At 42.4% G+C, this 14,127-nt stretch overlaps 1 protein-coding gene across 2 annotated transcripts in view; it reads right to left on the reverse strand.

The window, feature by feature from the left end:
* The window catches only part of PLPPR1 (phospholipid phosphatase related 1), a 155,807-nt gene that overhangs the window by 54,486 nt on the left and 87,194 nt on the right, over positions 1-14,127 (reverse strand). For both annotated transcript variants that reach the window (XM_063294954.1, XM_063294953.1), the window contains exon 2: positions 4,364-4,470. In XM_063294954.1, coding sequence (XP_063151024.1) covers positions 4,364-4,426 — 63 coding nt within the window. In that variant the 5' untranslated portion in view covers positions 4,427-4,470. The remainder of the gene's footprint in view (positions 1-4,363; positions 4,471-14,127) is intronic.

Here is a 14,127-nt window from a genome sequence, read left to right on the forward strand (position 1 = left end):
TTTGATTATACGCCATCAAGTCATTTTCAACTCCTAGCAACCATATACATTCTCTCCAAGATGATCTATACCTAATCTGTTCTTTCATGTCTCCCTCTGGTGCACTCATCGCCTCTGTAACTGAGTCCATCTACCTTGTTGCTGGTTGTCCCCTTCTTCTCTTCCCTTCTACCTTTCCTAGCATTAGAGCCTTTTCCAGAGAGCTGGGTTTTCGCATAATGTGTCCAAAGTAGGATAATTTGAGCCTGGTAATTTGTGCCTTGAGTGAGAACTCTGAGTTGATTTGTTCAATGATCCATTGGTTTGTTTTCTTGGCTGTCCATGATATTCTCAAGAGTCTTCTTCAACACCAAAGTTCAAAAGCATCAATATGCCTCCTATCCTGCTTCTTTAAAGTCCATGTTTCACTTCCATAGAGTGTCACAGGGAATACCATGGCTTGCACAATTCTGATCTTTGTAGGTATAGACACATCACAGCATTTGAATATCTTTTCCAAGGCCTTCATGGCTCCTCTACTGAGTGCTAGTCTGTGGCGTATTTCCTGACTGCTTGTTCCTTTGCTGTTAAGGATTGATCCTAAAAGGCAGAAGCTATCCAATATCCTCGCTGTCAATTCTAAGGCTGGTTGTTCTACCTGTTGTCATTAATTTGGTCTTCTTTATATTTAATTTTAGCCCCATTTTTTTCACTGTGCTCTTTGACTTTTAGTACTAGGGCCTGCAGATCCTTTGCATTTTTGGCTATCAAGGTAGTGTCATCAGCATAGTGCAGGTTATTGATGTTTCTTCCCTCAATTTTAAAACCATACCCATTTCTTCCAATATAGTTTCCCTTAATATATATTCCACATATAGGTTGAATAAATAAAGGGAGAGTACGCAGCCTTGTCGCACTCTTTTGCTAAACTGGAGCCAGTCTGTTTCACCACGTTCTGTCCATACTGTAGTTTGCTGACCTGTATATAAGTTTCTCATGAGGACAATGAGATGTTCTGGGATTCCCATTTTTCTGAGCACATTCCACAGCTTGACATGATCAACAAAATCAAAGGCTTTTCTATAATTGATGAAGCACATACTGACTTCTTTTTTGGTATTCTTTGCCTTTTTATCCAGCGTTTTATTTTATATTTTAGTTAGGAGGTCCACAATCTCAATTTTAAGCTCCTTAATAACCCTTGGGTGGATGCCATCAGGACCTGGTGATTTGTTGATGTCCAATTTGTCAATAACACCTAGCATGTCTTCTCTTGCCACCAATATATGACTCAGTTCATCTGATTCCCTTCCTGAAAACAGAAGCTGAGGCTCTGGGATCTCCCCCAATTCTTCTCCTGTGAAGACGGAAGCAAAGAATTCGTTCAGCTTTTCTGCAATTTCATTTTCTCCTCTTAGCACAATTTTGACTCCTTCTTCATCCAAGGAACCAATGGCCTCCCTGCCTGGCTTCCTGCTTCTAATTTATTTGAAAAATCCTTTATTACCTGTCTTCACAGTTTTAGCAACATGCTCCTCAAATTGTCTTATTGCCTCCCACACTGTCACTTTGCATTTCTTTTGCCAGAGTTTATGCTCTTTTTTGATGCAAAACCATGGAAAGCTTCCTATTCATGAAGGAGGAACAATACTGTGAGATCACACAGGAACATTTCACACAGTCCTCATCCTTTTCAAAAGAGGGTAGAGAACAGATTGCCCACTCCACACCACTGGACACACTGGCATCCACCTGAAGTTTGCACATCAGCATTCCTTGACGTCAGGGTTAGGATTAGCCCTCAAATCACATTTCAGTGGCTCACAGAATTTCTTCTAGCCATGATGTCTGAAGACTGATGGAACAATTTCTTGCCATTTCAATATGGGGAACAAATTAAAATTATAATGTAAGCCCTAAAATGGTTGTATTGCAGTTAAAAAACAATGAACTTCTCAATTCCCCCTATCATATTCATTCTTCCACTGTTTGCAGCCCTTAGACTCCCCTCAGCTGTTGTGAAGTCCTTGGCCACCAAAATATTGCCCACTCCTGCTCTAAAGTTTTTCCCCAAAGGAAAAAAGAAAAAGATGAAATCGGGCCTTCTCCTCCTCTCACCATGTTTGTATCTAACCATTCATGTGCCTTCTTATGGATGCAGCGCACACTCAACTTTAGAGAGATCAAGAACACAAACATGCAAAATCACTCTTCTATCACTGCTACCTTTTCAGAAGGGGCAAATGAGTGGGCAGAAAAGGGAAGGAGGAAGAGAAACTGAGACAAGATGAAGAATGTTCAAGACAGTCTGTCCAGATATATTGCCTTACTATGTGAAAGCCATGGTATTTGCCTGGATCTGGCAGTCTTATTGACTGTTAGTATAGAATGTTGTATAACTTGAACTTTGGACCTGACTATGACTAGGACTTTGCCTATAATTGTACTTTGAGTGCCTCTTTCAGTGCTGACCTGAGACTGCAAGACGACTCTGAATTCTTTCGGAGGAACAAAATCGCGGAAGAAAGCAGTGGGCAAAATCACATTTAGAATGGAAACAAATGATAAAGCTTGTCATATAATGCAAGTTGTAAGCCATACCATTTCCAGGTCCTAGTTGGAGAAATGCAATATTTAAATGCCTTTACACAGTGCAAAATTAAGAAAAACATCTTTGGTATATGCAAGGTTTATTTAATATGGTGGCAAAATCAGAGACATTAGAATGCTTGCTTGCAGTCTGAAAGAATACAGCCCCACCACAGATTCTGATAACTAGCTATTTATTTTGTAATACTAGTTCTAGAATCAACAGAAGGTTAAGGGGAGGAAAAGAAACCTTATAGGACAAAAGGAGACAACAGCTGTTTCATCAGAAATGAAACCAACCAGCAGCATGAAAGAGGAAGCAGAGCAGGGTGCCTCTGGGGACAACAGTAGCAGGAGCATTCTTCTGCCAGAAAGAGAGATTGGAAATTGCTCTGACTTGAACAAACAACCTTAATTTTGTATTCAAAGTTGCTGTTTCCTTGGAGCATTATAGAAAACTTGGGTGAAGCTGAAATTATTAAATGTACTAGGAGAGGCTTTGGGCAGGCAAGAACTGGATTCCTACTTACATGCTTGCTTGAAATGGAAAAGACAGATTTGATATTTATAGGTGGCTTTACCACCTTCATATCAGAAAGCCACTGATTTACTAGTGCCTAACAGGTCACATACACCCCCAGAGTGTTTATCACAACCTATTTAAATTGCTTACACTTCAACGTATCACAGCCATGTAACAGGAAGGAAAATGAATGGATACTTTTAAGTGTCCATTTAAGCATTTTTAAATACTTGCAGGACTTAAAAAGAAAAAAAGGTTGACTTGTTTGACGAATGGGTAAAGGAACAAAACTATTGACTGAACCAACATTGTGTGGGTTGGAACAGATGTTCATAATACTGCAAAAGTGGGGGTATGGTAAGCTGGGATCATACTGGAGGACAAGAACTGAGCGTAACTTCTATTTTCTTCACATTGTCTGTCTTCACTCATAACGTTTTGCAACTTGAGCTTGCATCACCCAGGAAGAATGTGTATGCTGGATAGACCTATACGGGGATGAGTGAAAACGTGAAATCCCAAGGTTGGCTGTTCTAAAGAAACATGAGTGAGGGAACCGTAATCTGCTTATGCAGCAAAGGCTTTTTTAGTATTTTTTAACAACAGGCCTGTATGCCCCCTTGCAGACATTTCTGCAGCCCCAATAGATTTCCCCTTCCAAAAAGAAAAAGAAAAAAGAATCAGCCATCTTCTAGATGTCATGCAATCTTATCTATTTTAGTCATTTCAGACAAATGGATAGAAGTCAATCGTATATTATGAATCTAATTTTCTCACAACCACTACCTTACAGAGTGGCTTATATCAGAGTAGAAATATACTTAATAAATGCATAAGTAAATAAATATTTTAAATTTATTTAAATTTTATATTTAAATATTTATTTTATGGGTTCCAATGCCAGGAAGACAAGACACACACAAAGAGAATGCTTGAGCCAATTGTGTTTCTTCTCTTCTCTTTTTTAATAATGTTCACATAAGGTTATTTATTATTTGTGAAATTTATAGGCCACCTCAATCAGTTATGGTTCTAGGCGGTTTACAAAATAGAGTAATATACTACAAAATGCAGAAAAAGCAATCATTGAAAACCAAAATACCATACAAGTTAACATGTTTAGCATTGCAGCCCTAGTGATATTTTCTCTTCAGAACCAATCCATCATGATGAAATTCACCTCAGGTTTCTTACATCAATAGTAAAAAGAAAAACTGTATGCCTGTTGACTACTGAGTCTTAGTTTCCTATACGAGTTGTCAAAAAGCTCACCTCAATGAAGATGAAACATGGGATGATAGAGTAACTTCGTTGTGTATTGTTTCCCAAAGCCATTTCTCATCACACCCTTCAAGGTTAGTGTCCAAAGTTGTTCAAGGCTGATAAAAAGAAAGGGAAAAAAAAAAACTAGTTCACTAAAGTGGTAAGACACTGGAACCTAATACGTAAAAAGGGGGAAAGCGAGAGAGAGAGAGAGAGAGAGAGAGAGAGTAAAGTTTCTTGAAAAATGATAATCTTGTATTACATTTTTGGTAAACTGTCTTAATATCACACACACAATCATTTGTTTTTCCAATGCCCTAGTTTTTGTTTTTCCCTGAGCAAACCACGGCTGAGCACAGTATGTAAAGCCAGCCTATTTTTGTGTCCCACATCTAGTGATCTGCACGGGTTTAGCGTGGTCGGCCATACAAAGACCATGGTATCATTGCATTAAGAAACAAACAGCATGATTTTAGTGGTGAGGTACTTTGGATCTTTAAATAAGCCAGTGCAGATAGAAAATTTCATCACAACTTCATTATCCAAGCTCCCATCTTGCCTCATTTACTTACTCTGGGTGCACCTCCAGAAAGGTTGGTGGAGGCCAACTTCTCAGTCTGAAAATCTTTCATTTCCTTAGAGGGGGGGAACACGAGCACAAGAGGTTACCAAGTCAAAAGAAAAGGGAAATTCTAATAAGCTGAGACAGGTAGAAGGTTAAAGTCCAGCAAATTTCTTTTCTGCTGTAAGCATCAGGGGAAATGCATTCTGGTGGCTGTGGCAAAAACCGACACTTCACTCACACCTCCTCCATCTAAAAGTGCATAATAGTAAAAGTAAGGAAAGCGCGTGACTCCAGTTTTTCTACCCGCTTTTCCCCTGCACTCACCAAGCAGCAACCAGTGAAGAGGACCAGAAAGAAGGCAGAACATAAACATGTGTACCTGATCCTGAAAAAAACAATGGTTCTTCCCAGAGACCAAATTCTGGTGCCGTTGTGTTGGGACTGCAACCCCCAGAATTCCCAACAGATACCTCTAGACCAGCCTTTCTCAACCTTTTGACCCTGGAGGAAACCTTGAAATATTTTCAGGCCTCGGGGACCCCCTGCACATTCAGGCTCAAATATAGGCCACAAGTTACAAAATTATTACATTCATTTCATGGGTAGGCCTGTATACATGCATGAACAGTGTTCTTAAACTAAAAATAAAGAATGAAACTTACCTCTTCAATGTGAAGTTGCCCAAATTTGAAATAATTTTTAAAATAAACCGTGATCTCCCAGTGACCTCTCGCGGAACCCTAGGGTTCCACAGAACCCTGGCTGAGAAACCCTCCTCTAGACAATGCCAAATTGGAAGAAACATTTCCAGATCAGGGTTCAGGTTTTACTAATAGAATCATGATTTCTCTTTATCGAATTCCACCCTTAAACTGTTCTTGTTCTTTAAAGAAAGAAAGAAAAAAAAGATTCACACACACACATTCTAAGTTACAGGATTTTATAGGACTGATTTTTAAGAGAAGACTACTGATTTATTATATATTCTTTCTATCACAGTGTATAAATTAATAGCTAAGTCGCAAACCTTTATTGGATGAAATCTTTACTATACAAATTTAATTTTTTCAACAATTTCCTTTAAAAATCACAACAAAATTATGTATATAAAAGAAATGCTTCCCCATTCCTTAGCTTATGTAAATCACACATTTTGCATTTGTAGTGGATTCTTTTCTCAGGCCTAAGTCCTATTCTATTTTTGCCACAGCCACCAGAATGCATTTCCCCTGATGCTTACAGCAGAAAAAGAGCTTCCTCCAGATAACTGCCTTTAGAATTACAGCCTATTATAAACCTAAACTCATCGGGACCTATTCTTGAACAATTACTCACAGGGTCAGAATTCTTAGCCATGAGCATCTTGGCTTGAAATTACACATCGTGAAAGCCCCAAGTTGCAGAAGGTAAGCTAATGGGTCTGATAGTCGCCTTTCCAGGTCCAGTACCTAAAACTCTTATAGTTTTTAAGAGCTGAGCCCCCATGCTAAGGATCATTATGGAACTTTTCAAATAATGTACCTATTTAATAAATTGAGTTTTAAAAATAATTTATTTATTGGTCTTATATACCACTGTATTTCAAAAATATCTCCTGGTGGTTAATACACAATACAAATACATATTCATATTATTCTTTAGTAGTAATCATATTTTTTATTTTATTTATTTATTTATTTATCAAATTTATAACCACCCATCTCCCAAAAGGGACTCTGGGCGCTTTACAATAAAACATAAATAAAAATATAAAACTGTAAAACACTATAATACATAATACAATAAATACAATAAAAACCTCTATGGCTGGAAGTTCTTTATGATTTGCAGGCAGAGCTGGGTCCTTCTAAGAAACTAACCATCCCCAGGAATGGCTACTCTCTCTCCCGCCCCAGGCATAATTACAGAACCAGGTCTTTAGCTGTTTCCTAAAGTCCAGGAGGGAGGGAGCAAATCTCACTTCCGGGGGAAGGATACTCCAAAGGGCAGGGGCTGTTGCAGAGAAGGCCCACCTCCTGGACCCCGCCAGATGGAGTTCTCTTGCAGATGGGGTCCATAGCATGCCCTTTCTGCATGACCGAGTGGGATGGGTTGATGTGATGGGGAGGAGATGGTCCCTTAGGTAACCTGGACCCGTGCCATGTAGGGCTTTAAAGGTGATAACCAACACCTTGAATTGGACCCGGAAGCATACTAGCAACCAATGCAACTCACGGAGCAAAGGGGTGAGGTGTGCTGATCTTGGGAAACCCAAGATCGCTGGCACGGCTGCATTTTGCACAAGCTGTAGCTTCTGGATACTTTTCAAGGGTAGCCCCATGTAGAGCGCATTGCAGTAGTCTACAAGGGAGATAACCAGGGCATGAGTGATCGTTCGAAGGGCCTCTTGCTCCAGGAAGGGGCGTAACTGGCGCACAACACGAAGTTGCACAAAGGCCCTCCTAGCCACAGTTACCACCTGCTCTTTGAGCAGGAGCCGTGAGTCCAGGAGGACCCCCAAGTTATGCACCAGGTCTGTCTGGGGCAGTGCAACCCCATCCAGAACTAAAGATGACAATTTCCCAGAAATCGAGGAGCCATTAATCCACAGTCACCCTGTCTTCCCTAGGTTCAGCCGCAACCTGTTGTCCCCCTTCTGGGCCCCCACAGCCCCCAGGCACTCAGAAAGGGTGGCCATAGCATCACTTACTTCACCTGGGATGGAGATGTATAATTGGGTATCATCTGCATATTGATGATACCTCACCCCGTAGTGACGGATGATCTCGCCCAGTGGTTTCATGTAGATGTTAAAAAGGAGCGGAGAGAGTACCAAATCCTGCAGCACCCCACAAAGGAGGGGCCGTGGGCCGGATCTCTTGCTCCCTATCAACACTGATTGGACTGACCCTGGAGGAAGGAGGTGAACCAGTGCAGAACCACGCCGCCCACCCCCAACTCCCTAAGTCGGTCCAGAAGGATACCATGGTCAATGGTATTGAAAGCCGCTGAGAGGTCAAGAAGAGCAAGGATTGATGCACTGCCTCCATCTCGCTCCCTCCAGAGGTCATCCATAAGTGCAACCAATGCCGTTTCCATCCCATAACTGGGCCTGAAACCTGACTGAAAGGGGTCTAGATAATCCATTTCATCCAGAATCCTCTGGAGCTGCAAAGCCACCACTTTCTCAACCACCTTCCCCAAAAAGGGGAGGTGGTAGACTGGGCGAAAATTGTCCAGTATAGTAGGGTCCAGCAATTGTTTCTTGAGGAGAGGGTGCACCAGCACTTCCTTAAATGCTGCTGGGAACACCCCCTCTCTCAAGGATGTGTTTACCATTGCCTGGACCCAGCCACATGTCACCTCCTGCGCTGCTTTCACCAGCCAGGAGGGGCATGGGTCTAATTGGCACATGTTTACAGTCTGAAGGATCCTGTCCACTTCCTCGGGTTCAACAGGATCGAACTGGTCCCAGATAACCTAGTAAGTACGTTTCCTGGGTATCTCCTCCAACTCTGTCTCACGCTTGGAGTCCAACTCGGTCTGGATCCGAGTGATTTTATCCTGCAGGTGCCCCGAAAATTCCTCCGCACAGCCCTGTATATAGATTTCTGACTCCCCTTTCCCTAAAAGGGATCGGGTAATCTTAAACAGGGCCGCTGGGCGGCATTCTGTGGACACAATAAGAGTGGAGAAGTATTGGCACTTCGCCACTCTTACCGCCACAAGGTAGGCCTTAATCGAGGCTCTATCTTGTGTTCGGTCGGGTTTGGTTTTTGTCTTCCTCCAGCGGCGCTCTAGGTGTCTCTTAACCCTCTTCAAAACCCTCAGCTCCTCCATAAACCATGGGGAGTGCCGGGTTTGGATGGGCAAGAGAGGCCACACAGACGCGATCCTGTCCAAGGCTCTGGCTGCCTCCCTATTCCAGCCAGGGCCTCCACTGGACCATGCAGGAGAGACTCAGGTATTACCCCTAGCTCCCTCTGAAACCCAGCCGGGTCCACCAGTCACCAGGGGCGGACCAATTGAATGGGTCCTGCCTCCCTGCAGAGGGGGGCGGCATGAGAGAATCTCAAGGCCACCAGGGCATGATCTGACCATGACAAAGGGGACAGATGTAATTCTCCCCTCAGATCATCTTGCCGCTGCTATGACAAGAAAACTAGGTCTGGTCTCTAGTCGGGTCCTGAATAATCTGGAACAGGCCCATGGCTGCCATGGTAGCCATGAACTCCTGGGCTGCTTCCGAGGCTCACCCCAGGGAAGGCAGATTGAAGTCCCCCAGAACCATGAGCCTGGGGAACTCCACTGCCAAACCTGAGACTGCCTCCAGCAGCTCAGGCAGGGAGGTTGCTACGCAGCAGGGAGGCTGGTACAGTAGCAACACTCCCAACTGTTCTCGGGAACCCAGCTTGAAGATCAGGGTCTCACACCCAGCCACTTGTGGAGCAGGACCCCTGACAGCCACTAGGGATTCTTGGATGACAACAGCCACCCCTCCTCACCTGCCCTGAGGTCGCGGCTGATGCCAGACTCGAAACCCAGCCAGGCATATTTCCGAAAGAGCAACACCTCCTTCCACGCCCAGCCAGGTTTCAGTAATACACGCCAGGTCTGCCCCCTCTTCTGTGATCAAGTCACATATGAGGGGGGCCTTGTTGTTTATTGGCCTGGCGTTACAGAACAGCAGCCGAAAGCCAGGAAAACCATGAGTCTGCTGTCCAGGACCCAGGTTCGAGCACAGAGGGCCAGAACACACCACAGGTAACAAGCACCAGGGGTGTCTTCCTCTATGATGACCCACCCTCTGGCTCCCGTCACATCGTCCCCTACCCGTCACCACCTCAATCACCTGCCCCACCCTACAACCCCCGGGATCTCGAGGTCCATTAGCCCCCACTCCTGGACTCCTAAGATCACTGGTTAAGGATTTTACAGTTTTTATGGATTGCCCCCAATCAACCAATGCCCTGGTTGATTAGGGACCTACCATAAAAAAACAACAAAATGAAAATCATCATCATCATCATAACAATAACAATAATTCCTGAGTTCAAGACTCCCCCACTCTCAATCAGGGCCAAAAGGCATCTTGGTAGCCCTTCACAGTCTTGTGAACTACAAAGGTGTATGGGGCTGCCATATTTCATAGTGTGGTGACAACTGCTAAAAGGACCTGCTGCACAATCCAGGTTCCATGTATTCTCATGGGAAAAAGCTAGAGCACAGGCCCTCTTTAGCCAGGCCCGCAACTAGGGTCTGTGTCACCTGGAGCAAACATGGATTCCACACCCATTTTGCCCCCCCCCCAGTGCTCATTTGGGTGCCCCTCCAGCACGGCGCCCGAGGCACGTGCCCTGGTTGCACACCCCCACCCCCCAGTTGCGGCCCTGTCTCTAGCTTTTAAGAGCAGGTGGGCAGATTAAATTTTGGCAATATAGTTCCTGATATACCATATTCCAGTGCTGCACTGTGTTTGGCTTTAAAGACAATAACCAGCTCTTTGAACTGGACATGAAAGCCTACTAATAGTCAGTGCAGCAACTTAAAAGCAGTGTTATCCTGCAGAATCAGTTTTGATTGTAAGCAGGCTGGCCACCACATTCCGCAACAATTGCAGCTTCTGAGTCATCTCCAAACATAGCCTTCCAAAACATTTCCAAAGAGTGTGTTACAGTAGTCCAGCTACATGGCGTCTTTGCCCAGATAAGGCTATAACTGGTACACCTGTTGGAAATGGGTAAAGGCTCCTCTGGCCACATCATCCATCTGCACTTTAAGAAGGAGCTGTGAGTCTAGGAGAACCTCCAAGGCATGGAGCATCTCTTTGGGGGAATGTAATGATAAGAACTGGTGTAACTGAATTGCTCGGCTTTTTATAGACTACCAGCAACTAAATGTCTCTCCTTATTACCCTGAATGGCTAATAGCATATTTAGAAAGTAAAACAAAGGGTTTATAATAATAAAATTAGCAGTCAGAAAAGAGGTATGACAAATGAGGGGAAAATCCATCAATTTAGTCTTTTTAAAAAGGCCCATAAGGTAGTTCATAAAAATTTACAATAAATGGATTGTTTATTGTACCATCAGCAAGACAAGTCAATTAACATTAAGAATGATTAAAACAATGATAGCACAATTAACAAAATAGCTAACAGCAGCAAACATGTTATTCAGTTGGTCTCAGTAGAATAAGAGTTAAAAACTAAACCAGGAAATGATCTGTGAATTATCCCTAAACAAAGAATTCCATTTCATATGGAAGATGCCATTACTGGATAAATCCTGCTCCTCTACAGCCATTTAAAAACTGCATACAAATCAAAGCTTCTGAGATCATATGAAAGGTACAAATCCAAGGAAATGCTTTGGAATAACTCTGAAACTGCCTGAGCACGGGCACAATTAAAGCCAAGGGATGGGAATTCACAGACAGCATAAAACCCCAAGAATGTGCAAGCTCTCTTCTGCATCTACTATTTTATCAGATATGCTGATGGGGTGAGCTCCCGTTGCTAGTCGCAGCTCCTGCCAACCTAGCAGTTCAAAAACATGCAAATGTGAGCAGATAAATAGGCACTGCTTCGGCGGGCAGGTAACGGCGTTCCGTGTAGTCATGCCGGCCACATGACCACGGAAGTGTCTATGGACAAACACCGGCTCTTCGGCTTTGAAACGGAGATGAGCACCGCCCCCTAGAGTCAGACACGACTGGACTTAATGTCAAGGGAAACCTTTACCTTTACCTAACAAGCTAAATACCATGCCCGAGCTGTGAAGCATCCAATTGCTATTTTCTCTGTATATGCACTCTATGAGAAACATGCATGTTTGAATCCACAAGGTGTAAAAAATGACAGGGATTTGGTTTGGCATAACAAGAAGCCATCATTTTCTGAAATGAAAACAAGTCCCTGTTCCATGCTCATATATCTTTCTCAGGGCAAAAGATTTCACTTTCGTTTTCAAGAAAGCAGGCTTTTCCAGGGTATCTTAAATTTAAAAAAGGTGGTTAATTTAAATTATTCAGAACAAGTTAAAATCAAGCTGCAGCTACGTATCACTTCTAAACCATACTGTAAATATGCAATCATCTTGTAAGTTTGGTAACTGAAAGAGTAAAAACTTCCCTTGTCATGGGTGTGAAAGAACAGTGACTGAACCTTAATCCTAACCATAACTTATAACAATTATGCTGATTATTCTCTAAACAAGTATTTTGGTGATTTGAGGAGTATTTTAAAAATAAAACAAAACTGAGCAATCGAATCTCTGATGCATGTATAAAGGGTTCTGGGTTCTGAATGATACAGTAAGAAGTTTTTCTGACACCTGAATAATCCAAACAGGAACATACCAATTTATTTCAACTATAAAACTGGGCTCCTGATGTTCTTTCAATATGCCCTGCTGCAAACTGCAGCAGAATTCATCCTCAATTTTATATAATTCGACAAACTGTTGGTCCAAATCACTTTTTATTATGCTAAATTTGCTCCACTGGTTTTCCCAGATGAAAAGTCCTTGATGGGTAAAAAGTTTTAAGAAAATTGTAATTCGTTGTTCCATGGAATCAAGACTGGCTCTTGTACACCCACAGTTACTTCATTTCATATATGAAAGTTGCTCTTTCACCCAACACAGCAGGCATTCTTTCAGTTTGGAAAAGCTTGAGAGGAGAAAGTAAAAGAGTTTTCCTCCCTGGTTTGCAGATTGTGAGCCTAACTGTAAAGAACAAAAAAAGACAAGGTGTCTTTTTTTGACTGGACAAGGTGTTCTCCCTTGATCAGATCCAGTACATTTTAGACTAAGTCTGTGGTTCCTATTACCTTTGAACGGACCATTGGCATCTCCTTTGCTTTACCCTTTGCTATTCTTGCCTCTCCCATAAACCACAAGACAGTGGAAGTAAGCAGCTCTCCGATCTTTCTCCCTTCGCTTTCAGTCGTGGAAATGAAGGCCCTTTATTTCCTTCCATTGCTATGAAATAGGCCTCACTGATACATAATTCTCAGGGCAAACTCTTAGCAACAGGTTGATAACCACAGAATACAAAAACCTCTCAGCACACACAGAAAAAAACTATCTTCAAAGAGACATTTGCAGATTCATTATCCAAACCAAATATTTGGCAGTGTTTTCTCTGGAACAGACGGGGCTGCCTCGGGGAAAAGATGATTCTCCAGAATGCCAAGACTAATCTTTCTTCTAACAGGTCAGTGGCATGGAGCACCAGCTAAATTGTTTTTTTGGTCTAGTAATTCAAAGGGAAGGACCTAAGAGGAAAAAGAGCATAGACAATCTGACCTCAACAACCACTGCTCAAGAGGTACCAATGGATGATAAGCTGCAGGTTAATCATTTTCCAGAATGATTGGCTGTAATACCAACAAGCATTTCCACTTGCATGGGCAGGTTTTTTATATTTCTACAGCACAACAAATGCAACATTCATTTGTAGAATTTCAGAAGACAATATGCTCTAAAACAACTGTTCCTCTGCCGGGAGCTCTGGATCAGGGGCCTCATAGCCCTAAGCAGCCTGGTAACTTTTGAAGAACACCAAGTTAGGGCAAGGCATGTTAGAGGCTCTGCACACCCATACTTTGAGGTCATCTTTGAAGGCCTTCCTCTGGATGCCCTTCCATGCTGAGATGCAGCCAACAGTTAGCCAGGATCTAGCCTTCTGGGTGGCAGTCCGTTCTCTGGAATACCTTTTCCAGTGTGGTGCGCCTGAAGCCAACCTTTTTTATTTGAGTTAGGGAGATACATATTTATTCCCACAGGCATTTATAGCAATTAGTAGGTGGCTTTTAACACATTACTATTTAGATTTTTTTCTTTCAACTGCTGTTTTTATTATTTTCTGGTTTTTACAAAACATAAAACTATTATCTCTGTAGCTCGAGTCACGGCAACTGGATTTCTTTCTTTTCGGTAGAAATGTTTTGCTGCTTGTCCAAGCAGCTTCTTCCGTCTGGGGAGTCTTTTTTTAATGTGGCAGTCAGACAATTCCACCTGGCTGACTGAGAATCTTCATCGACATAAAACTATTATATTTTATTCTATATGTTTAACTATTGTGCTTTAGTTATTGTGTTTTGTTCTATGTTTTAATCACTTTAGAGTTTTGTGTGATTTCAATATGATGGGAAACCCTGGTTTTAAAGGGCAGCATACAACTTTTTAAAAAATAAATGTATTAGATTACTGTTATTCAAGATGGT

This window comes from Candoia aspera, chromosome 2 (genome assembly GCF_035149785.1).
Source record: "Candoia aspera isolate rCanAsp1 chromosome 2, rCanAsp1.hap2, whole genome shotgun sequence".
Classification (NCBI taxonomy): domain Eukaryota; kingdom Metazoa; phylum Chordata; class Lepidosauria; order Squamata; family Boidae; genus Candoia; species Candoia aspera.